Here is a 26,291-nt window from a genome sequence, read left to right on the forward strand (position 1 = left end):
AGTCTCAACTAATTGACAGTTGATTCCTGCAACTGATTAACTTGGTGGTTCTACTTTCTATTTTGTATTAAAAGATTTATACCATTACAACTTCCAATTGAGATCATGACGCAACTACTAGTTTCACGATCAAGAGTAAAACCGATATTGGGTCGCCTCCAGGAGTCATTGTTTTTCGGTCCCCCCCCTATCATGATCAAACCTAACAAAAATTGGCTATGTATCATTAATCACCCGTTCCCAAAAGGAAAATAACATTTGTACTTGGAAATTTACCATAAAGATTTAAAAAAGACTGCTTTATTCTTTCCGGCTAAATTTTAGCTCATTTCAGTTCAGCTAAGGGCATTAGCAATAGATGAACCCATTTTGAGGTTTGTCAAGTGATAAATCATCAAAAATACAAACCTTTCTACAACAAACCTCTTGTCAACAATAGATAAACCTTTTCAAGGTTCATAAGGTGGCCCACACATATTATTCCTCCTCTCACACTCTCTTTCTACAAACCCGTATACTACCTAGTAACCATTCCCAACAACAAACCTCAACACCCATGCCTAGCAATAGAAGGTTTGTTGACAAACCTGAAAAATAGAGGACATGTCATCGCACAAACCCGTTGACAAACCTCTATTGCTAATGCCCTAAGCTTCGTTAAGTTAAGTTTAGTTCATTTTATTCAATTCGGCAAGACTCTACTCAAATTAACTCTTAGTTTAACTTCATTCAGCTCAATTGTATTCATTTTATTTCAGTGCATACAAAAGTATGATAGTCTTAGTCAGACCCTCTGAGTAAGATGTTCCCTCATTTAATAATATGAGTAGCAATTACCGATTATAACTTTCTTTAGACGATCTTGTTCCATCTTAAATCAAGACATCTTACAACCTTATCTCATTTTCATCTTTATTCAATTCGGCTATGAGAGACATATTAAATCCATACAACCATCATACACAAAACTAACAGATCGGCCATCAAAATCCTCTTGCAGGCCCATATTATTCTTTCCGGCTAAATTTCAGCTCATTTCAGTTAAGCTAAGCTTCGTTAAGTTTAGTTCATTTCATTAAATTCGGCAAGACTCTACTCAAATTAACTCTTAATTTAACTTCATTCAGCTCAATTGCATTCATTTTACTTCAGTGCATACAAAAGTATGATAGTCTTACTCATACCCTCTGAGTAAGATGTTCCCTCATTTAATAATACGAGTAGCAATTACCGATTATAACTTTCTTTAGACGATCTTGTTCCATCTTAAATCAAGACATCTCACAACCTTATCTCATTTTCATCTTTATTCAATTCTGCTATAAAAGGCGTATTAAATCCATGCAACGATCATACACAAAACTAACAGATTGGCGATACCGATACGGCATCAAAATCCTCTTGCAGGCCCATATTACTCTTAAAATTGGGCTTGAACAGTACCTCATGACTTACTATTCTGGACCAGAAAAATAGTCAACGGACAACTATGACCACTTCGTTATCACTTCGATCACTGTCAGAACTTTTAAATTCAACGGTTTGCAAATTATCCCGCGGTTTAACCTTCTCTTGTAAATATTCAACCTCTAATCCTCTTTTAAATGCTTATAATAATAACGGTTTTTCTAACGTATGCTACGACCCTAAAATTCTTGTTTTAGACCTCTTAAGTGAGATACAATATGATAGATCACCTCATATTATCAACAAAATCATATCTTTATGCTCAAAATCCCGGCTTTTCGATACGAGTTTTGGGCTTCATTCCACTGTGGTTAAAGTGGGGTTATTGTCGAATGTTTATGTTTGCAGTGCCCTTGTTGATCTATATGGGAAATGTGGACTTATCGGGTGTGCACATCAGGTGTTTGATGAAATGCTTGAAAGAAATGTTGTGACTTGGAACTCATTGATTTCTGGGTGTTTGATGGCTGAGATGGCGGAACGTGGGATTGAGTTGTTTGTGGGTATGCTAAGAGAAGGGGTTTCGATCACTGCGTTTAGTGTTTCGTTTGCTTTGGTCGGGTGCACGCGGTTGGATGATGGTGGTGCGGTTGGTGTTCAGCTTCATGGGTTATGTTTGAAGAATGGGGTCTCGTCGAATCTGGTGGTGGCTACTGGTCTGATTGATATGTATACGAAATGCTGGGGTTTGGAAGAGGCGAGGCGGGTTTTTGACGGAATGCAGGAGAGGAATGGTGTTACATGGACCACCATGATTGCTGCCTATCCACGAAATGGATTACCTTATGAAGCGATGAATATGTTTAGGGAGATGGAGCGTTTGGGTGAAAGGCCCAATCTTGTGACTTTCAACAATTTATTAAGCTCATTTTCTGGGAAAGTTCATCTTGATCATTGTAAGCAGATTCACGGTCACATTATATGCGAGGGTTTAGAGTTCTGCGAGTATATTCAAATTAGTCTTGTGAGTGTATATGCAGAGTGTAAATGTAGACTGGACGACTTTGAGAGACTTTGCTCATGTATTAAGAAACGGGATCAAGTTTCATGGAATGCCATTATTGCCGGTTTCTCACATCTAGAACACAATGAGAAGACTTTTGAATGTTTCCGAAGTATGATACGCTCTGGTGTAGCCTGTAATTTCATGACACTGACGAGCATTTTGAGAACGATAGGAATGGTTTCACGCCTTGAATTTGGCAAGCAACTCCATGCTCTTGCTTTTAAGATTGGTTCCAGGATCAATCTACATGTTCAAAATGGGCTTGTTTCCATGTATGGAAGATGCGGTCTAATCAATGATGCTAAAAATCTGTTCTTTACGATGAAAGAACACGACATGATATCATGGAATTCTCTGGTAATCCCATTAGTATGGATCTCTATACTTCTATGATTGACATGTTTGGTCGAGCTGGGTATATATACGAGGCCGAAGCCTTCGTCAGAAGTATGCCGTTTGTGCCAAGACCTTCAATCTACAAATCTCTTCTCAGTGCTTGTAAATTGTATGGAAACCTTGAAGTTGGAGAATGGGCGTCACAAAGGCTTTTGGAGCAATACCCCAATGATTTTGCAACTTGTGTTCTTCTATCAAATTCATTGGCCATACGAGGGTGTTGGGCTGAAGCAGAAGGGGTATGGAAGCTCATGGATCACAGGACAGCAGGAAAAAGGGCTGGATATAGTTGGGTTGAGTGAAAGAATTGGTGAGAAATAATGAAGGAGGAACAAAACACGTTCGTAGTTGCGCGATCCTTGGACTCCTGGTTTGAGAACTGATCCATGACTTCAGTCTATACCAAACAGTGTATTCAGGGGTAAAGATATGGTTGATGAAAGGGCTAGCCACTTGGACTGCCCATCAAACTAACGGCCTCTACAGTAAGACTGAGGTAGTTTTTTCGTTGTTTATTGGTGGATTAATGGGTATATTATATGGGTAGGGTTTATATCTAAATGTGTTGGTCTCAGTGTCCGACATTATATTAAAATGAGATCGTCTCTACGAGATAGTCGGTTTTTAAGTATGAGTATGATCCACAAGGTATTTTGTTAGTTAAAGGGAATGCTAAAAATAGTACAAAGGGAAAATAAAGAGACTGGGAACAAAAAGAAAGAAGTTTTTCTTCCACTTCTTAATGCTGATGTTAAGGAAGATGATTATTAAAAGTATGGTTATCTGATATTTATCATTCTTGGCCTTCCATCTGGCAGATGAAAACAGAATGCTTCCACATTTTCTGCCTTATGTTTCTAAAACTCACTTGGGTCTGATTTACTGTCCCTGTAAGAACATCTAGCAATTCATTAATGTAACTCTTGAATACTAACATATTAACCCAAGGATATAAAAATTTTCATAGGTTACTACTCCGAACATGGCATTGGATGGCGTGCCACGAAAGAGAGGAGCAGCCAAAACTGCGGAACCTTTTTTTCATAGTAATTATTACTGTTTGCTGTGTGTTATGACTTTTGACAATGAGTGATTTGCTTATTCTTCTTTATGTTGATTCATGTTGCAAATTGTGTTTACCTCTATAATGTGCTTGTTGAGTTTTGGTGGTCAAGCGATTTCAATATCGACTATTAATTTTCCAAAATATATGTACAATTCAAATGTGAAATTTGTCTGAGTTTGGTGTAACAGATCAACTATATTCATATCAACACCTTTTAAAATATTTGTAGCCTGTGTACATTGTGACAAAATGATGGTCGGAGTTGGTATCATCGGAACAACAAATCCAATTGAAACGGAACTATTCATTTTAATCTTATTATTATTTCTTTATGTATTTTTTCTTTTAAGTTGGTTATGTGTAAAGGTATTTTCACTTCTTATTTTGGACCTCTCTTAAATTCTAGTTACATGTTTGATACAGCTGACAACCCAACAGCGTGGAATGACTCGTCAGGATTAGGAAGGATACATGACCATGAAGAGGACCACTTGCACCATGGCAAGAAACTATCTATTCTTGCTAGAGTGAAGGATAGCGCCAAAAAATGGCGACATTTTATTGCGAGAAAGAAACATGGACGTGATGCCAATCACACACCTTCATGGGGTGTTGCCTTGGAAGATTATGAAGTTGATGACGATACTGAACCTCATGGAAATCCACGTAATTTAGCTTAATCATTTTAATGCTTTCTGTGGCTTTTCTGATTAATCTGAAACTCTTTGCTGAAGGAGAAATCCAAGTTTAAGAAATGCTTATGTATGGCTTGTTTGTATTGCTATGTATCTCGTGTATTTTTGTGGGTCGGTTTCAAATTGCTTATGACGTAACTTTACCTCCAACTCTAGCTTGTAGGTTGTATCTTTCTGTGAACTACATAATGTCCATGATGCAAGGATCTCACATAAGACGATATTTGTAAGTCCTGTAGAAACATGGATCATTCTTTGAAAGCTTTCTATTTAAGGGTATATTTTTTGAGTTTAGTTTTGTGCAGCCTCTCGCCGGGTCCTCTGAAGTTTTTTTGGATATACTATTCTATCAATGTTTTGAGTCATTCGGGAAGGGTATATGTGTTTTCATCTCAGGGATAAAGTACATTAGACTTCTTATCTTGCCATATATAGGAGCTTTTTAGGCATTAGGGTAATGTTGTACAGAACACGTCGGTCTAATTTCTTGAGACAGTTTGGGAAATGTTCTAGGCATGTAACACAGACAAACTTAATGGAAGTGCACTTTAATGTTTCAGTGCATCAACCGCAGCATGCAGGCAAGAGTTCCAAAGACAATGAAAGGCATAATCCAGTATCTAACCCAATAATGTTCCATGATAATCATAATACCAGCAACATTACCAACCTTCATCCTGGTAACCTAGACCCGATTTCTCCAAGAAGGCAAACCAACATTGGACGTCCTCTGGTTAAAAGCCACTCCAACCGTGAAGCAGGGACTTCTTCCATCCCTAAGTTGACAGTAGATGAGACTCGTCAAGTCAAAAGCTTTCGCAATCTTGATAGAGAAAAAGTTCCTAGTCCAAGTCCAAGTGAAATCATATCTGAAGCTCTGATCATGAAAAAGAGTGATGATAAGCAGAAAGATAAGCTTCTGTTTTCTGAAATGACAGTGGAACCTGTATTACATGGAACCAAAGTTTCTGGGGACAAAGTGGGGCATTCTAGCGACAGTAAGACCGCAGATGACAACAAGGAGAGAGATAGTTCACCTCATAGTTTAAGGCTGGCTGATCAGGAGACGGAAAAGCCAGCTCACAATCCCAAGAAGACACCTTTAACTGAGGGCGGCCAGACTAACGAGGTTTGTAATACGACCAATTTGAATTCATAATACGGATACACGATTTGCTCAAAATAGAGCATAATTCAATAAAATTATAACCAAACACCATAATTCTATGTAATTCGAATTTCTTAATTCATGCGAATCGAATCATGATTCGTTAGGCAATTAAGCGAATCCGGGTAACCCAGTGTTATGGTATTGGTAACCATGGAAGAATTAGAGAAGAAATCTCCAACAAAAGGGACGGTAAGTCTCTTGTAAGACGGTCTACAAGTTAGCTTGAGATCATTTCAGTGTAAAAGTCACTAAAAGTCGCGAGATGGTCAGTGACTCACTGGTGAGATATATGTGTCACTTCAAACTTTGAGTAAAGTGGTCTTACAATAAGTTATAATATAACCGTCTTACAAAAAATTTGTGCAAAAATGAAGGCAATAAGTGAAGAAATGTCAGAAGCTACTTCCAAGATCCAAGGATTGTCCATATCAAGTCCTAAAAGCACTGGAGAAGCACGGAAATGGGACAAAGGGGTTTCAATGACAGAGTACCTTAAATGCAAGCTGGAACCTGGGGAAGATGAGAGGGCGCTATCTCAAGTCATTTCCGAGGTGATTAGTCCAAGGAGGAGTCCAACTGAAAAGGGTGTTGTCGAGAAAATGAAAACTGCTGTGACTCTGTTGCTTCAGAGCGAGGAGCCGTCTACCTCTTCATCACTGAAGACTTCTGATTCTTCCTTGAACATTCCACTTTCCATCAATGCTCATGAAGGTATCAATTTTCTCTTAGTTCCCTCATACTGACTAATCAGACAGTCGGTAGCTTTTACCAGTTCATGCTGCTAAAATTAAATTTATGAAATAGTGTTGGAGATACTTGTGATAATGAAATAACCTATTACCTATGTTAGCGTACCCGTATTCGACACTCAAAACTGTCTTTTTGAAATAGTGTGGTAAATAACTGTGATAACCTAAGTTACTCCAGCTCTTCTTATTCCATCACGTATCTGTGTCCAACAGTCAAAACTCGTCATGGATATGACACTAGGACATTGTTATTGATAGATGAACCAACTCAACCAAAACCTTAAGGTGATGGTTGAGGCTCAACTATTATAAATATTCCTATTACGCTCCCTCACTCAAATGCCCGTCGGGCTTGAAGAGTAGTTAGTTGTGCACCGGCTCCCCCGTACCATGTGCTGCTGGGTTTCCACTTCGAGTTTTTGAGGAGTTTTGAGGTTGCCAGGATTTGAACCCGTGACCCGTGACCTATGTCCAAGTGAGGGACTCGGCTATTTTTATGAACATAAACATATATTTTGCTGAGATGTCCTAGTGTCACTCATGACGAGTTTTGAATGCGACCAATATCTCACCTAATTCAGACTTGATCTTGAAATCGGCCGTCACGACCTAATTCAACTGTTTCACTATGATAGAGACCAATATCGCTACATATCCTGCCACACAAAACTTCAAAACCTTGATATCTGTCACGTTTCAGTATCATGGCCGATACGCAAAACCATGATAGCCCCTTTTAGGGCCTAAATCAAAGTATTTATCAAAGATAATGAAATAATGTGCATTACCATAAGTAGAATTTTCAAATAAAACTCTGGATGCTTTTATCTCATTCATATTTTAACATTGCAGTTGAGGAGGAAAATCAAGGGAGGGTTCTGCAAGCTAACTGAAAGTCCGGAACTTTCAGTGATCTCTACTATTATGTCGGATAATCTTTGGATGTGTTTCAAGGCAGGAGCAGTAGAGTACAAGTACTGTTTGATGCTGTAAGTTCTCATGTTCCCAGTAAATCCTATGGTTACTATCTTTCGCATATGCGCTTTTACTTTGTTCATTAAGTGGTGATTATAGCTGATTGTTCAACTTGAACTTATGTTGTTTTCGTGATCTTTTCATTACAGACGAGTAGGTAACGTAGTTAGCTCGTTTTGTGCGAGATACTCCCTAGTCCCTACATGGGTTATATACTTGTAAGGTTTTATTGGTTATATACGAGTACTATTCATTTCTTCTTCCAGCAATTCGAGGGTACGACAGTTGTATAGTATAATTTCACAAAAAATCATCATTTTATAAAAAATAGTGATCATTTTTTATGTTAAAAAGTGACCGCTTTTAAAAACTGGTCATTGTATAGTAATAAAAAGTGATTACTATTTTATCATCAAATAGTCATTTCTTGTGTCGTCGCACGGTGTTAGTGATTGTAGTAAAGTAGAATTTGCGTTCTTCTATTTATAAAAGTTTTATTATTTTATCATTCTTCCTCTTTAAATGCAAGTTGAGGCTCATAGTCATGGGTTGTTGGAAATTGACTTCCAGGGATTTATTATTTCCTTTTTTAATTCAATCAAACTTTGTAGGAAAGAACACTTAATAAGAAAAGAAATACAATTGGCTTTCACTCTTGTTGAGAAAGCCGACTTTATGGCAATTTGGGGCATTCGTGGTCTTCGAAATGGATTGAAAGTCATTGGCTTTAATTCTCCTCGATCATCCGAAATGATGAAAAAAGTTGATCCTATTCTAGGGGATTGAGTGATTGACCTACATTTTTTCCTTATAAAAATAAAATAAAAATAAAAACCAGAAAAAACGTTGTCTTTAGTTGTTGATTTTTCTTTTCCACTTTGTTGACTGATTTGCTACCTCTAAAGTCTTACAGAAGAAAATTCAACAGCATATCATGTGATAATGTTATCACAAATTCTCATTATAGACGGACACTATCCGTCTATACATATAGACGGATACCATTTGCCTCACAAAATACCCATTTGACATAAAGTGGGAAGCACATGGGGGTGCCCCACCTTGTCCCCCCTACCCATTTTATTAGAGGTCTTTACCCGTCTGTTATACTCTCTTCTAGTCGCTCATTTCTTCTCTCATTCCTTTTTCATGGTAGTCGGATTTTCTTCCTTCTTTCTTTTCTTGGAAAGGTTTGTGTGGTACAAATTCATTTGTATGTGGGATAGAGTGTTTTGTGTGGCCTAAAATCATTTCCTTATTTCTTGTGCAAAATAGAAGTGGAAGAAATAAACGAGAGGGAGTATACCTTTTCAAAAGCTGAAAACTTCCACAAACACCTGCTATTTATTTTTTATTTTTATTCATCTCATTTCTCAGTCAGTCCACATATATATCAGGGTGTACATGTTTCTCTCATTTATTCAACCATGGCCACTAACACCCACCTTATTATATCGCTTTATTTATGCACATTTCTATCCACATCCTTTGCTCAGAACTTACAGCACTTCACCTTCAATGGCTTCCAGCAAGCCAAGCTTCGGCTTGACGGCGGGGCCACAATACACCAGAATGGCTTATTACAGCTTACCAATACCTCAAAACAGCTAACAGCTCATGCTTTCTTTCCATCCCGTCTCAGCTTCAAATCGCCATCATCTTTTTCCTTCTCAACCACCTTTGCTTTCGCCATGTTTCCTGAAATTCAAGTGATAAGCGGCCATGGGATCGTCTTTTTCATTTCTCCGTCCATGGATTTTCACCTGGGTACACCAGGAAAGTATTTTGGGTTGTTTAACGCATCGACGATTGGGAACTCGTCGAATCACTTGTTTGCAGTTGAGTTGGATACTATCCAGGATTTTGAATTTGGAGACATTGACAGCAATCATGTCGGGATTGATGTCGACAACCTCATATCAAATGCGTCAGCTTCAGCAGGGTATTTCTCCGACTCTGAAGGTATTAATAAAACCTTAAATCTTATTGGTGCTAAGCCGATTCAAATTTGGATTGATTATGACCATAGAGATATGGAGGTTAAGGTAGCTATGGCTCCTTTAGGTCTCCCTAGGCCTAGTAAGAACCTATTATCATCTCGGATTGATCTTTCCAAAGTAGCCTTAGATTCTATGTATGTTGGTTTGGCTTCGTCTACTGGTTCAGTAGCTAGTAGCCATTATGTGCTTGGTTGGAGCTTTAGACAAGGTGGAGTAGGCCAAGCTCCGAGCCTAGTTTTGTCAAAACTTCCTTCGCTTCCTCGTTTTGGTAAGCGAAGGCGACTAAGCCTAGGCTCGAAAATTTTGTTAATTATTGTGTCAATTGTGCTAGTAATGGTGGGTTTGGTGTTTTACATGAGATGGAGGAAGAAATATGAGGAAATCTTTGATGATTGGGAGAAGGAATATCGCGTTCAAAGAGTTTCATACAAGGATCTCTACAAAGCAACCAAAGGTTTCAAAGAGAAGGAGCTTTTAGGATATGGAGGATTTGGGAAGGTCTATAAAGGGACTTTACCTTCTTCCAAAACCGAAGTTGCGATTAAGAAAGTGTCTCATGGTTCGAGTCAAGGGATGAGGGAATTTGTGGCGGAAATTGGGTGTTTGGGGAGGTTAAGGCACCGGAACTTGGTACAACTCCTAGGATATTGCCGGAGGCAAGGGGAGTTAATCTTAGTCTATGATTATATGCCAAATGGTAGTCTCGACAAATATCTATACAACGAGGGAAAAGTGAATCTCTCGTGGCTCGAGAGGGTTAAGATTATAAGGGGTGTAGCTTCGGCACTAGTATACCTCCATGAAGAGTGGGAGCAAGTAGTAATTCATCGCGATGTTAAGTCTAGTAATGTTTTATTAGACTTAAGCATGAATGCGCGACTAGGTGACTTTGGCCTAGCTCGGTTGTACGACCATGGTACAAACCCTCAAACCACCCATGTTGTTGGGACAGTCGGGTATCTTGCTCCCGAGCTTAGTAGAAAGGGGAAGGCGACTACTAAGACCGATGTTTTCTCTTTTGGGATGTTCATCCTTGAAGTAGCTAGTGCAAGGAGCCCTACTACCCCTCAAGGCGACGGGCACAAGTATCTGGTTGATTGGGTGTATGATTGTTGGAAGAGAGGAGCGATTAGTGAGGTAATTGACCCTAGATTAGAAGGGCAGATTGTCGAAGAAATCGAGCTAGTACTAAAGTTAGGCATGGTTTGTGCTCATCCAAGGCCCGAAGCCAGGCCGAGTATGAGACAGGTTATGCAAATTTTGGATGGGGATACTAATCTGCTTGGGACACTTCCTTATGATGCCAGACCTGTTTATTCGAACCGTGGAAATGAAACCTTCCCTCTGTTTGCTTCACCATCTAAAGCCATTTCAACAACTTACAGCACTGATTCCATACTGATAGTCGGCCGATAGACTAGTTGTATGCATCGTCTTGGATTAGTACTTAATTCGGAGCAGTTGATACTCTGATTCACCAGCAAAGTTTTTATGCTATGATTTTGCAGGGTTTCAAAATCGATTGTGCTTTATTAATGTTCTTCTGTCTTAATGGAACGTTTTCTCTGTGGTTCTTTCATCCCGAACCCAAAGTTAGACTTCTCGAATTTGCCTCGATTCCTTGAGCGTGCATTCGAAGAACCGTGAGAGCTGACTGAGTATCAGCGAATGTTTATTCTGATTTGGCATGTTCTGTGCTCATAGGAAACTGTTGGTCTCTATTGCGATGCAAGATTTGTGACTATATATGATTAAAAAAAAAAAAAAAGTAATTATCCTCAATTTTTTATTTATCAAATAATGATAACAATTATTATAAAATAGTCACATTTTTCCGTTACAAGCTTGTGATGCTTCATAAATTGATATTTTGTGACAAATCATACTATCATAGGTGTCCCATTACAGTTGTCGGGTCAAAGTAGTCATCCTGCTCATTTATGTAACGTTTTCAATTATAATCCCATTTTATTGAACAATTGTTTATCTGTTTTCATTTAGTACAAATTTCAACGCAAGAGAATGGCAAATTGAATTTTATTATACCTATATTTGTCTCCTCCATATGTTTATGTTTCAACTTAGTTCGGTTATTTATACAAGCGTGTTTGAAAGAGAATCGAATGCTCATTTCCAAACATTACTTCGATACAAAAGGCAACGTGTATGCTAGAGAAAAAATTATACTCCCTCCAATTTCATTTATTGTTCCTCTTTCCCTTTTCACCATTTTCCTTATTGTTCCCTCTTTCCTTTTTTGGACAAGTATGTGTGGTCCAAAATCAATTTGATGTGGGGTCCTGTGTATTGTGTGGTCTAAATTGATTCCCTTATTTCTTATATCAAAAAGAAAGGGGAACAATAAATGAAATTGGAGGGAGTAATCGGGAATTTACAAATTTCGCTTGTAATGACCTTAGTTTCTCTAACTTTTTACTGTAAATACCTCGAGTTTTTTATTTATTAATCATAGCAAAGCACAAACCACATTAAAAAAACGGTGATGTTAACATAGATTAATATATGGACTTGATAATACTTCACTTGGAATTTGAATTAAATTTCGCTTTATTACATTTAAGCTGCCAAAAGATTTTAAAGTGACTTGCTTACAACAAAAGTAATCAATTTGTTGTCATTAATTTAAAACTAAAATCGTTTGATCCATGGGTAAAAGCGAGTTTACATAAGACTCGCGTATGAATTCTAGGAATGAAAACTACAATCTCCGAAAAGTGGGATGAAGCTCGAACTTGAAATAATCTTCATATATTTCGTTGATTCTTACTCCACCGCCCCAATCATTTGTCTAACTTTTTTATTCTTTGTAAGGGATGTTTTAATTAAAGATAAGCAAATGAGTGGAACGCAGGGAGTCGATTGTTGATTCACATTATGAAGATTGAACAAAGAATAGTACTTGGGAAAACATCATATGCTTAATGACAGTTCCATATGATATCTACAGAGAGTCAAAGACAAACAGCACATTACCTGCATAGGAGACTCCTGACCTCATAAATTGATATGAAAAGTGGTCAAGTTTAACCTAAACACTCCTTCACAGACATGAATATGATGCTAAAAATCGACAACAAAGAGCTGCAAAAATGTGATTATCTGGTAAATTCTCGATTTTACAGACTAATAATGACAGCATATGTGAATTATGTTGATGGCCCTGACATATCTACCTAATGAAATAAGAACAATAGATGTCCAAAGCAACTCGGGATACTTCCTTCGGTCAGCATAAACTTTCTGGAAGATGACTCTCGGGGTTAGAAGTCAAATTCTCCTGATGCCTGCCCAATAAAACATCGCAGAGATAAAGAAAAAGAAACAGATCAAAATTATTCTCTGAGACCTTATTGTAAAACCAAGATAATAGCTTTATTCATGTTATAAGTGCCTTTCTTTACTTTTTTTTTCTTCCACTCGTGTTAATATGTAAACGAATTCTGTGGAAGCTTCCAATGAAATTTTTTAGAACGCAAACACACCATAAACGAATCTTGGGTAGAAATACAATAACACACAATTTCCTCTTTTCTCTCCTAATTCCGCTTGAGGCGGGAATGAATAAGATTCAACTGATCACCTTGTTAAACAAAATGTCCTTCTGGTTTATGTGCATGATGCCATCCTTGAGGGTGCACTTCCATCGGCTTTTGGTACGTGTCACCTGACAAATAGAATTGATAAAATAGATACCGAACAGTTAACAATACTTAAATGACCCCACACTACCAGAACGCTACTGAGCAACTGAGTAGGTAGGCATTTGCTTACCTTGTCAAACTGCGCCAAAACCAAATGTGTTGTGTTGAGCTCTTCTCCTCCGTCGACTTCATCCAGGTCATCATCATCATTTTCATTCAAGGGTGGCTCGTCATCATCATCATTGCCAACATCATTTTGAGCCAAGGGGACAGGGGTACCAGCTTGCATGTCTGAGCAAATTTGAAATGTGCTGCTAACATGAGATTCAGACCCGTGCAAGTTAAATCGATATCATTGAAGTAAAAAATTACTCCAACATACCAGGAGCTGGAGTGTTCGCCACATTGTAATCTTCATTGACCGCCCCCTGGTAATTGTAGATCTGCACCATGAAACACAAATCACTGAAATCTAATATTTGATTTTGTCCAACTGAGAGCGCGAAACAAATATATATGTAAATTCATCGTTTTGTTGCCTCTATTGCCCTGCCATAACCAAACATTACCCTTGACTGTTGACCACTTGACAAAATCTATCCTAAAAGATACATTTCATGCCATTTTGGGGGACAGAATGAACCTAGCAGACAAGTATTCATTCATGACCATTCCAAAAGAAATTGCCCTCACTATATAAGCAGTTAAGCACCATTAAATAAATCTCACTATATAAGCACCATTAGATAAATTGAAAATGAGACGTACTAAACAATCTTTTGCGAGTATGCAGTAAGCAGTATGCACATAATAAAAGACTACTAAAACTATGTTCAAAGATGCGAGCTGTCAACAAAAAAACAAGTAGCTAACAACTACGAGCTATTAACTTACATTGGGAGTAGAGAGAATGTCATCATAAGGATCAGGAGTTGGCCCATCTAATTGCGGAATCTTAGAAGAAGATCCCTTCTGTATGCCACATGTGACCTTTCCATTTATGAAGTTCGCTATCCCTTTTCTTCCAGATGTCTTGCTTTGGACAATCTGAAACATAGTTACCGGTACGTCACAGTGAAAAGCATTGACGTATTGAATCCTCTAACGAATTCAAATCTTCAAGTAAAACAAAAGTTATTTCTAGAAATGGCCTTGGTTTTGTGAATTAGATTTCGACTTATTCCAAGCAAGAGCAAAAATTTTGTTCTTCCCAACTTATACTTGTGAATAAGACCATTACCTCTAGCTCAAAAATTTCAGGAGCAGCATCTCCAGCTCCATCTTGCTGTGGTATATATCCACCCGCCTGATACTGTGGCTGACCATCGTCACGTTTTCTTTTCCCAGAAGGTCCAGTTAAGAAGTCCTGGATAATTCTCACAAAATTAGAAGTAGGAACAAAAGACGCTACAAGGCAATCCATAAGTTATTCATACCAAACATAACTGCAATAGTCTGAGACCTGAAACAAGAATTATGTTTCTTTCAAAAGTTTTTGACTATAGTCGTCAAATTTAAAAATACCTGAGTTCCTTGCTGTGCTGATCTTCTGTCTCCCTCTTCCCTATTTTCCACATAAGCTATCCCAAAAAAGAAGAAAAAAAAGGAAACAGTACGCTATTTTAGTAAGGGTGTATAACCAAACAAAGGAAGAGAAAGATGACATAAGGATAGAAGCGGATTGAAAAGATATTCTTCATCGTCAACTCACCCACATTAACATCGACACCAACAGAAGACCTCTGATTAATCCAGGGAGAAGGTGGTGGCTGGCAAGGAAAAGAAAGGTTCAGCAAAATCTTACATCAAACCAAAGCATTATTTGGCTAGGATATTAGGACTTAGGAGGAAAGGGAAGGGGCGCGGAGGGAAGGGGAGGTGAAGGGGGAAAGGAGGAAGGGTGTTTTCCTTGGAAACGTTTCCTATGTAGTAAGGTTTTCAATCCCCCAAACGGCAGATTCAAAAGATGATCACGAATTCATAACGATGAACACAACCATCAACCGAAGTGCAAGAAACTATAAGTTAAGAGTACCATATAAAGACTAGGCCTTCCAGCTTCTGGTTTAATATCAACATTAGGAGTACCACTGACTTCATTCGAGTTCGGGGTTGGATAATCTGAAAGCCCAGTAGGAATGTTGTACATTGAACTGTCCGCTGTTCCGGGTAAAGGAGTCTGGATCGGGGTCTGCAGAGGCGTCTACAATAACAAACCAAGCTCATCAATTCAATACTTCGTGCCCAAAATACTAACAAAAAAGAGTGCAACAAGGCAACAACTAAGTCATTAACACATCAAATCTAAAAGAATTCCAAGTTCCGAACCAATCAATCAAATATACATAATAAATATCGAAAAAAAATACTCAAGAAGTGTAATTCAGTCTTAACATAGCTTGAAACACTCACTGGAGGAAAAAGCATCTCAGCAGTAGGAGTTTCATACTCCTCAGTCCCTTCATACGGAACATTCAAATCATGCACCGGAGTTACTCCCGGCACCACAGGCGGCTTTTGAACCATCGGTCTCTCATGTCGAGGCAACACTGCTCCTGCATTCATCATTTTCAGCTCCCATAACTGTCAAATCCACCAAGTTAACATCAATTTCACCCCCAAATTACCTAAATCATAATCATAAACCCTAACCCTAACCCTAATTACCAAAACATTACCGAAATCACATCAATTTCACCATTAATTGATCAAAACCCTAACCTTTTAAGTACCGAAAACCCTAATTAATTAACACAGATTGCATAGCATAAATTAAATTAAATGAAGTTAAATTAAAACTATTAACCAACTGAATTATGGAAACAAAACGACGTCGTACAGATTGGAGTTCATGGAGGACTTTTTCACCGGGACCGGTATCGGAGACGAACTCTTCGCGGACCTTCTCGATGACGTCTTCGATGACGTGAATGTAAACTGCACTGGTAGTAGATGTCGTCATTCCGCCGGAAAGCGACGTCACTCCGACGTGTACGGTGCTGTGCGGTGGAGAGATAAAGTGTTGATGCGGAATTGAAAAGTGAGAGAGAGATGAATAAAGAGGGGAATATAAATAGGTTTGCATCCGTTTATACTCCGTATTTTTCCACGTGTCTTCCTTCACTTTTAAGATTTCAACTTTCGGTAATACCCCTCCTATTCTAGATAAATGTCCCATTGTGAATATGGCACAAAATTAAGAAAGTGAGTTTAGACCACACAAAACGGATAATGGGACAGTTATGTGAATAGACGAAAATGGAACTGAATTTGGACCACACAACACTTACCAAAAATGGACAATGGAACATTATTGTAAATAGACGGAAATGGACAATGGGACTGTTATTTAGAATAGGAGGAAGTATTATTTTTCAAATTTATTTTTGTTTTATTGACGCTGATTTATTTGATTGTATACGTTTTAAAAATGTGATAGAAATATTGAAAGAAAAGTTCTCTAGTTACATGGGTTTATGATGTCATTGTACACATTAGTTTTTTGTTGTGTTGATCAGGAGTATCCCCTACCGACAACTGGGGTAATCTCTTTCGGGATACTGAAGACAATTTAATAGGTTGACCCTTCCCAAGTATCGGTGGATGTAAGAATTTTCGATTAGAAAATTTATGTAGCGAGATATAATAAAGGAAGTTCGTTTAAAACTAATTCTCACAAATAGTTCCATGCAAGTTATCAAAGTTGTTTGCTTTTTCTTTTTAGATTTGAGGTCGCCGTTATTTTAAATAGCAACTTTAATACTAGGTGAAATTTTAAAGGAAGAAAAATAACAAATATCAACACCGCTACTTTAAGTATAGCACAGAAGGAAGGAAAGAGCGAGATGGTGGTTCTTTTCCCCACGAACAAGCCATTCGCTTGGCGCGACACCTTTGAACCTAACACTCGAAGAGAGTGACGCGATGTAATATTAATAAAAAGATCTATAGTAGAAAAGAAATTTTGAAAATTACGGCTATTGTTGTGAAATAAAGAAAAGAGAGAATAGTAGAGAGAATGTAGAGAGAAGAAAAGAGAGACAGAACTATCTTCTTATTCCATTATGAGGGGTATATATATACACAAATAATAGGGTAGAGTTTCCTTAATACAATAACTCTAGAATATTCTAACATACGTACATCCATATAATATTACACTAGTATGGGTGCCCGGCTTCGCCCGGGTTACCTCTCTTTAGCATTAAAATATATTTTCAATAACTAAAAGTACTTTAAAGTTGCACAACTCATAAATTTATTATTAATATATTTTTCTATGATACGAAGTATATCTTAAAATTACAATGAAATAAATTATGAGATAAATTCACTATTCCCGCTATTAATATTTTACTTAAATCGATTGTTTAGTTAATTTTTCATATATACTCTTTTTTGTTCTTAGTATTGTTAATTTTATTACATTCAGTATTATTACTTTTACTTTCACTACTCCCGCCGTAATTATTGTTACCTAATTATTGTTACTTTCACTACTTGTACATTAATATTGATAATTTCACCACTCCCGTTGTTACGTTCGTCACTTTCACTACTCCCGCTCGCTGCTAATATTGTTATTTGACTATTCAAATAAGTGATTACTATCGTATTACTATATCCAATATTACTACAATTCTTTTCACTACTAACTAACAGAATTACTTTTTACTCTTTAAGTATCTAATATCTAATGAGTGATTATTATATCCAAGGTTACTTTTATTACTCTCACTATTCAGAAAAAATATATTACATATATGCATTAAATTAATTAAGTTAAAATAATTATGGAATATTATATTTTTTTGAAAATCTAGCTTAATTTATTTACTTTTTAATAGTTTCCAAAATATAATTTACTTATTAATAGTTTCCAAAATATAATATACTCGAAATAAATATATTTGTTTATGTTAAAATAATTAACATCTTTATACTAATTAATACCATAAGTGGGACATATTTATTTTAAGGAAAATCACCATATTCTAGGGTTCTCTAAATTAATACTTCAACCAAAACTATATAATATTTATATTAAAGTCCCTTGTTCAGGTCCATCGCACAGTGCTATTGATTTAAAACTATATAGTATAATTAATTTGTATAGATTTATTTAATTACATTGAAGTCCCTTGGTTTCTGAAATTAATATATAGTATTGGTAATAATATTTCATAACACTCCCCCTTCGATGTCCATTACTGAAAAACATGCCTCGTTAAAAACCTTACTAGAAAAACCCTGTGGGAAAACATTAGAAACGAAAAGAGTACAATATCTTCTAAACACGCATAACAAGTTGCCTCGTTAAAATCTTTCCATGGAAAACCCAGTGGGACAAAACCACGGATAAGGAAAAAGAGTACAGCGGTGCCTACTCCCCCTGATGATTACATAACTTGATAAATCTTGAAACGATCCATGATTTGACATAATTTCTCGATTGTTAAAATATAATTCATCTTCGTTGATAACTTGATATCTTCAATTAGTAGAAATTCTTGATAACTTCAATCATCATACTTCATGGGAACTCACAATCTGGATATGATCATTTCATAATAATTCTTGAATCTTCATTTCAAATAATACCTCTATAGTTATGATGGAGTTTCTCCTCAATATATGACATAGCATTATATGCCCAAAATAATTGTTACCGCAACAATAATGACAATCATGACTATAGCGTAATAATGCGCGTATAGTGCTACCTCGTTAAAAACCTTGCTACGAAAAATCTATTAGGACAAAAAAAAACCTAGACGAAGGGAAGAAAAAGAGTGTAGTTATCATTCCTTAATTCCTTGTCTTAAGAGAATCATTTCGATAATTATTGAATAAATCATCCAATGCTGTTGAGCGATTTTCTTTGCTAAACCACATGTGTATGGATTGACATTCTCATTGTAGACTTTGTCTACATTATTTTCCAATCATTATGGTACTTCTGGACCATAAACTAATTTCACATGTTTAGCAAGAAGCTCATTTAAATCTGAATTCTTATATGCTGAAACTTCAGGTTGAGACAAATAATAATTTATCAAGTAAACTCTACCTGAGTTTGAATATTCCATTTTGGAAATAATCACGATAACCTTTCAATCGTGTTATAGAGCAGGGGTGGGCCTAGGGGTGCGCACAGCATCGCATGTGCGCTCCCTTGATCGACGTATTTTTTTTTTTTTGAAAAATTAAGCTTATTTATAATATATACAATTAGGATGCCCAGATATCCATTACATACAAACTGTCTCAGCGGATAAGAATTGTGCCTTTTCTTGGGCTTACCCGGGATTGAATCCTCATACGCACCATTTTTTGTTTTGCAAATTTGATTTCTTTTTTCCCCTAAACTCTTTTTTCCTCTTTTTACCCCTGCGCCCTTACTGCTGCCTATCCCTAATTTGTTTAAGTTATTAAACCCTAATTTCTAAATTTCCTCTTTCCAATTTTGTAATTTACATTGCTAATTCGAATTCTCTTTAATAAATTAATTCTATGAATGTTTTCTACTTTAGTTTTGATTGTTGATACTCTATTTGTGATTTTGTGTTTTAAATTTTGATTATTTCTAATTGTTAATTTAATTGACATCCCAAATTTTAGATTTAAAGAGCCCTAATTTTGAAAATCTCACTTAAAATTGTAGACTCCCAATTTCAGATTTTGTGTTCCATTTTAGATTAATGAATAAATACAAAAGTTTATAGGGCTTTCGCGTAATCTATAAAGAAAGGCACATGAAACTTCATCATGTTCTCCGTAATTATCTTCTCACATGAAAATTGAATGAAAATATTTGTGAACAACAAATTAAGGAATCCCATGAGTAATCGATTCTTGAATCATTGTTTAGTTACGTATAAGAAAATGATTTTTTTTTGTGCAAGTAGTGATGAAGATGTATCGAAGCGTTTTTAATGAAATCTCGTCGGATAACTTTAAATCTTTGTATGTGTAATATATAATGACGATGGCGAAGTTTAATAGTTAATCATTTGTTATATCGTTCGTTTTTTTTTTGACAGTTGTGCACTCCCATTCTAAAACTCCTGGGTCTGCCACTGTCGTAGAGGTTCATAATCATGAGTCGTTCCCAAAACTCAATTGATCAAGCATTGTCATATGTTGATCATTTAAGAGGCTCTTATAGGGAGTTATCCTCGTTGGATTAAAAAAAACTACTTCTCCATTTAAACATTTATCAAAGTAAAACAATATAATTAATTATGTGTATGCATATGATATGTAAATAATTCTAAACAACAAAATAAAACAATGCAATAATGTATATATATTAAAACTAAGATGCAAATGATGAACAAAATCTCTAAATGCACATGATGATAACTCGATAATGCAAACTGTACAGTTTCTTTTCCAATATTCATAATTTTGATTGACTCCACGTCAATGGATGAATTTCAGGTCCATGAGCTCATTTATAATCATAAATTATATGTCGACAATAAAATTGGACTTATTTACAAGAAACCCATTATCTAGTCCATTAAATTCCGCGCGCAAATGCATATCGGTTCCTTAACCATATCGATATAATTTCAACATCTCGTGATATTGTCAGTACCGAATCAGTGATATCTGAATATATTTGTTACCATTTCTTTTCTATATAGGCCATCTATTATCATTCAGATATTTATGTCACTTTCGGGACATCCAAATTTCTTTACTCCATAGGAGTACCAACTGCCCATGCTTGTCATTTTGTTATTACTTGAAATATGTGAACCGATATGACTTTTACACTACCTTTCATGTGTGATTATATTTCAATTTGGCAAGAATCTAATTTTTCATTACATGTACTTTCCATGACTAATTTATAGCTCGCTATACCACATATAGGGCTAATCTGTCTGTAATTAAATCATAGATTTTAATGTAACATATCACATTAGGTGATCAAACTGGTATCATATATAATACATCTTCATAACCAAATGAATAAACGAACCTCTACTTGATGTATTTCATATATGAAAACAAACGGCTGAAGTTCAGGTTCAGTTGGGGATAATATATATACTTGTTTGTTTTTTACCAGCTTTTCCTTATCATTCTCCCCCTAAGGTGGTAAAAACTATAACCAATGTATAGTCCACAATTTGTCATAATCACCTTAGACCTTAATTTCTCATATCACCGATAAGAGTTAATATGAGCATTTTTGTACATTAACAAAATCTTTTGGGGAGTAACATATAATGCAGTTCGATTTTAAATGTGCTAAATCACAATGCCCTTTTCGGAGACTAACGATTCCATGTAATAATCAAACCGTGATCTCCAATATTAAATATACTCAGTCTTCGTGTAATGTCTTGCCTTTAATAAATTTACACGAAAGAGTTTCAACACTTATATTTTCCTTTGAATAAACTTCAGGTTTATCAAAACGGGTGTATGTAATAAGAACCCGGATGGCCTGAACTGTCACATCTTAGCCATTTCATGTCAACTTTCTCAGTTATGGCAATCTTTCATGAGAATAGAATGTGTGTCCATCACTTATCACATACCACATTTTAGTTGACTATATTTATCACGCTAATCTTCTGGTTAGCAATATATGTATCATATAAACTCAATTTAAGATTTGTCTATCCAGCCAGACAAATGATATGACATAAACACAACAAGTGTCTCATATATGTAGGCAAGACTATGACTATATAACTCTTTTGAGAGTGAGATTATCTCTCGAACATTCCATGATGATAATCTTGTATACTTCTGGTATACAACTTTTATTTATGAAACTTGTAGTCCAAATAGGTAATAAGTAAAAACTTTGAGCTTTAGGCCAAAGTATTGATAAAAAAAATTATATACTAGCTATGGTCCAATAATCCGTGAGGCATACATCTTCAGGTGCATCTCTCATAATCGTCATAAATGAATTACATATAATAATATACTTGTTTAAAACAAGAAACAAACAAATAAATATAAAATTATACGTAAAACAAGATAAATTATAAATTTGTGTACGTACTAATATTTTGTAGTAAACATAACCATAAACATGATGGTGACTTAGATAGGTTTACGTAAATAAACATGATTAGTTTTGCACTTACCTCTGAACACACGCTATGCATCATGGTTTTTTAGAAAGTAAATTACAGATTTGTGTACGTAAATAATAAGCATGGAACGGGACTAGTGTACATAGTATGTATGCATAGCTATTAAATTTTGTCTTTTTGACGTGGGTCTTTATGTATTATGTAATCCCTATTTTGTTATTGTACCTAGCTGAGACTACAACTCCCGTACAATTTATTCGACTAATGGTACGAAATGCTAGTTCTGGCATGCTAACTATTATCATAGGCTTAATAAAACTCTTATGTATAAAAGATATGAAGCACTAACAGATTGCATACAAAGAATACGAGCAATTAACACATGATAGAGAATCCACCGAAGCTGTAAATTCAACCAAAAATCATGTAAACACAATCCTAGTTTTTAAGGCGGTCAACAGTCAACAAACAAATGCATAAATACAATTCAGTACATCGTTATGTTAGTTATTTATTTTATATTAAACTATCATTACCATCATACAGTTGTACTCCGTATTAAATAAGAATAAATCGCAGGACGATATGTTGGAATAAATCCGTGGATGCGATATTCGTCGATACTATGAACTTCTGGTCATAGTATTAGTAATTCTAAACATTGTGAATTACGGGCCATAATGTGAATGTCAGAAATTCACGTCGTATTTGATCTTTCCACATTCTTGTTTGATCTTTCTCTTACTCATATCCAACTTTGAAAATATGTGAGTTTGATATAATATTTTCTTTCATGAGGTATTTACTTTTAGCTCGATAAGGACAACTCATTAGGCTCAATTGTTAAGGCCACATTTCTTGGCTTATTCTTCCAGATTTAATTATATTGTTCAACTTCAAATGAACAAGGGTCAATTCACAAATAAATTTGCCCTAAATAAAGATCTCTTTAAACTCAATTGCGGTTCATAAAATCACCTCGGTGGACTTCTGGCCACTTATATTTACATGTGGACTTCTGGCCACTTATATTTATACAATATGAATATATAGACCGATGAGACGGTGTTGAATTGTTACACCCTTTTGAAACTTTGAACTGCGGGTCAAAGTCATTAAATGGACATATCTTCTCATCTTTGTAAAATAAATCTTTTGGAGATTCAGGCCTAAAATTGTATGATATGCCCCCTTTGACAACTTGTTCACCAAATATGTGGAACTTTTCAATACTCAATAGTATAATCTATAAGATTGATGTAATAATAATTATATACACTATTATAAAATACTTCCGAATGAACTATATGATCAAAATATATTAATTCCCTTAATACACAATCTCAAACTCATTCAGTTCTGTTTACCAAACATTGTCGTTAACAATGAAACGCGTAAGTTGTAACAATGTGAAAATTGCATGGGTCAGGAACTTGTACTGCTTTGTATGTAATAAACAAGTGTATCGATATATATATTTTTTTCTTTTACATAGCTAATAAGTTAATAAACATACCTGCGCAATAGGGAACGGTATTGAAAAATAAAATTAGGGTTAGAGACTCGTGCTGATAACGTGTTGTGAAATAAAGAAAAGAGGGAATAGTAGAGAGAAGAAAAGAGAGACAGAACTGTCTTCTTATTCCATTATTAGGGGTATATATATACATATATAATAGGGTAGAGTTTCCTTAATACAATAACTCTAGAATATCCTAACATATGAACATCTATATAATATTACATAATAATATTTCATAATAGCTATGACTTTTTTAAGTTTTTAATTGTGAGAGGATTTATGTTTAATTAACCATGTTACCCCTCCCTTTTGAGAGGAACTTTCAATTTGTGTTTTATAAAATTCAAATCTTTTCAAAATCCGTTTTGTGATATAAAATATGAGAATTATCATACGGAGTAACATGTTATACATGTACGTACAACATTACTAAGGTATATTAATATAAATGTTACAATTTTAAGTAAATACATTATTTATGAAAGAAAATAACAATATATAAAAACAGAATTGTTTTGATACGAATATATCATAGCTATACATACTACATAGTAAATCCAATATATATCTTTCTATCGATTTTTTTTCCATATGAAAAAACAGAATTATTACACATTCATATCTATCTAATCCAAAATTATAACTTCAATTTTGCCACCGGATTTTAAAGATAGTTCGAGGTCGACAATATCGCCGATATCATGGTCATTAGATTTCATAGATGATCCTTCTTTGCCATTCTTTTTGGTCACCATAGACGCATCACCAAACACGTTTATTTTTTTTTGGTACCTTAGGTGGTTTTATGACAAGGCTAAGCTCAAGGTCGTTAAGCCTTATATTGTGCTTCTTCATATGAGCACCATATTCACGTGGACTAGGAAAGGTTTTGTCACATTTTTTACACGCAAATGAATTAGATGTGTTATTTTGGTTAGTAATAATGTTGGCTTTTCCTTTTCCACGATCCATTTTGTTATAAGAAAATGTTTTTTTGTTGGTATTTGGATTTGATTGAACTAATGTAGGATTGCATCGTAATAGCTTTGTTTTCGGGTTTGGGGAACTTATATTCTTTATATATATAAGCGGTTTAAAATAGTTATAAGAGCAATAGCAATGGAAGAACTCTATATAGAGTTATTCTCATGCCATATCATATTTCTCTACTTCCAATATTTAAGAACTTTATTCTTCAATAGAATAACTTTTTTCTTTTTTTTTTTCTTGGAAATAGACAATGTTTAAAGGCATCATACATTTTCTATTTTATGATCATTGGTCATCACAGTTCCATATGCTTAACAACTTAGTTCTTATTTTAGAACTCAATTCTTAAAATTAAGAATCAACTTTATGATTCAGTAGATAAACTTTTTAAATAAAGTTCTTGGTGACAATCTCAAAAATAATAACTACTATTGCTAATGCTTTAACTAATATCTTGCATACGAAATCAAAGTTTGAGATTATTTTCTCGGTTAATGTTGTTAAGATAAGATATACTTCTATGGGACTTATTCATATTTAGGCGTGTTGAGAAGGAGTATCTTAAACCAAATCTTACAACATGGTTAAATGCAAAGTAATTACTAATTCGTAGAGTAATTAATAGGTAATACGAAGTATGGAACTCTAGAAACATGAAGTAGAGGCACGTGCATTGTAGTCATCGAAATTACTTCGTATTGTATTTTAGTAATATTGTAATCTTATTTGTTTTTAAAACTACATAAATTTAGCTGGATTCCAAACATGGGAAAGTGAAAAGAACATTTATGACAAAATGAGCTTAATTCGATCTCAAGCCTCGAATTTTATTTCAGGCTCAACAGCTTCAAACCGAGCGAGAGCTCGTGCTCAAAATTATGAGCCAAGACCGACGCCTTCCGAGCCAGGCTCCGATGGAGTTGGTTACAACCCTATTGGTAAATGATAACCATTTTTACATGGGTAATTAAGTAAAGCGACAACTTTTTTTCAAGAATGAATAACACTTGTTTAAAACAAATCTATACTGGTATTTGATGTATTATCTTATATCTAGATGTTAGTTAGTCTATCTCGTAAAATCATGAGCGATGATACCAATAAGTTTAGGGTTAATTCATAAAAATAATCCCAACTATTACCCATCTTCTTGTAATAATCCGAACAATATTTTAACTAACAAAAATCAAACATTGGGCAGCTTATTCTCAAAATAAACTAGACGGCTGGCTACCTGTTACACAAGTCCTTAATTGTTATTCTAATTATAATTACTTAAATACCCTCATCAAATCATCAATCAATCTATGTCATCTCCTGTTTCCAATCACTGACCCACCATCACAATTCACAATCAAATACCGACCACTCACCACCGTCATCAACCATCAATCAACCTCAAACCTAGGTTTCGATCCCTTCTAAAAAACAATTACACCTTGACTCTTCATGAACTTCTCACATTGTTCCGCATAATCCTAAGTGCATCGTCCAAATAGGTTTCGGTGTTGGTACTGTTTTGAA

At 35.4% G+C, this 26,291-nt stretch overlaps 3 protein-coding genes across 5 annotated transcripts; 2 read left to right on the plus strand and 1 right to left on the minus strand.

Annotated features, from left to right (window-relative positions):
* Positions 1-1,488: 1,488 nt before the first annotated feature.
* On the plus strand, positions 1,489-7,790 carry LOC141622915 (uncharacterized). 3 transcript variants are annotated; one of them, XM_074438941.1, is made up of 6 exons: positions 1,489-3,365; positions 3,837-3,915; positions 4,359-4,601; positions 5,191-5,759; positions 6,176-6,512; positions 7,403-7,790. In XM_074438941.1, the coding sequence occupies exons 1-6, from the start codon at positions 3,306-3,308 to the stop codon at positions 7,441-7,443; spliced, it is 1,329 nt and encodes a 442-aa protein (XP_074295042.1). In that variant the 5' UTR covers positions 1,489-3,305; the 3' UTR covers positions 7,444-7,790. The 3 variants fall into 3 exon arrangements, 2 of the variants coding, with proteins under 2 accessions (XP_074295042.1, XP_074295043.1); XM_074438942.1 differs by lacking the exon at positions 1,489-3,365 and adding an exon at positions 3,383-3,741; XR_012533140.1 differs by lacking the exons at positions 3,837-3,915; positions 5,191-5,759; positions 6,176-6,512; positions 7,403-7,790 and having other exon boundaries at positions 4,359-4,448.
* An 870-nt stretch (positions 7,791-8,660) lies between these two features.
* LOC141622916 (L-type lectin-domain containing receptor kinase IV.2-like) lies at positions 8,661-11,226 on the plus strand. The gene has a single exon (XM_074438943.1). The coding sequence runs from the start codon at positions 8,953-8,955 to the stop codon at positions 10,939-10,941; it is 1,989 nt and encodes a 662-aa protein (XP_074295044.1). The 5' UTR covers positions 8,661-8,952; the 3' UTR covers positions 10,942-11,226.
* Positions 11,227-12,601: 1,375 nt separating this feature from the next.
* Positions 12,602-16,278, minus strand: LOC141622917 (transcription initiation factor IIA large subunit-like). The gene is made up of 11 exons (XM_074438944.1): positions 16,027-16,278; positions 15,600-15,770; positions 15,223-15,390; positions 14,899-14,956; positions 14,712-14,767; positions 14,428-14,553; positions 14,082-14,234; positions 13,570-13,630; positions 13,318-13,478; positions 13,127-13,210; positions 12,602-12,830 (listed from the first exon to the last, which is right to left on the minus strand). The coding sequence occupies exons 1-11, from the start codon at positions 16,270-16,272 to the stop codon at positions 12,807-12,809; spliced, it is 1,308 nt and encodes a 435-aa protein (XP_074295045.1). The 5' UTR covers positions 16,273-16,278; the 3' UTR covers positions 12,602-12,806.
* Between the last annotated feature and the right edge of the window lie 10,013 nt (positions 16,279-26,291).

The sequence above is a fragment of the Silene latifolia genome, chromosome X, assembly GCF_048544455.1.
Source record: "Silene latifolia isolate original U9 population chromosome X, ASM4854445v1, whole genome shotgun sequence".
Lineage (NCBI taxonomy): Eukaryota > Viridiplantae > Streptophyta > Magnoliopsida > Caryophyllales > Caryophyllaceae > Silene > Silene latifolia.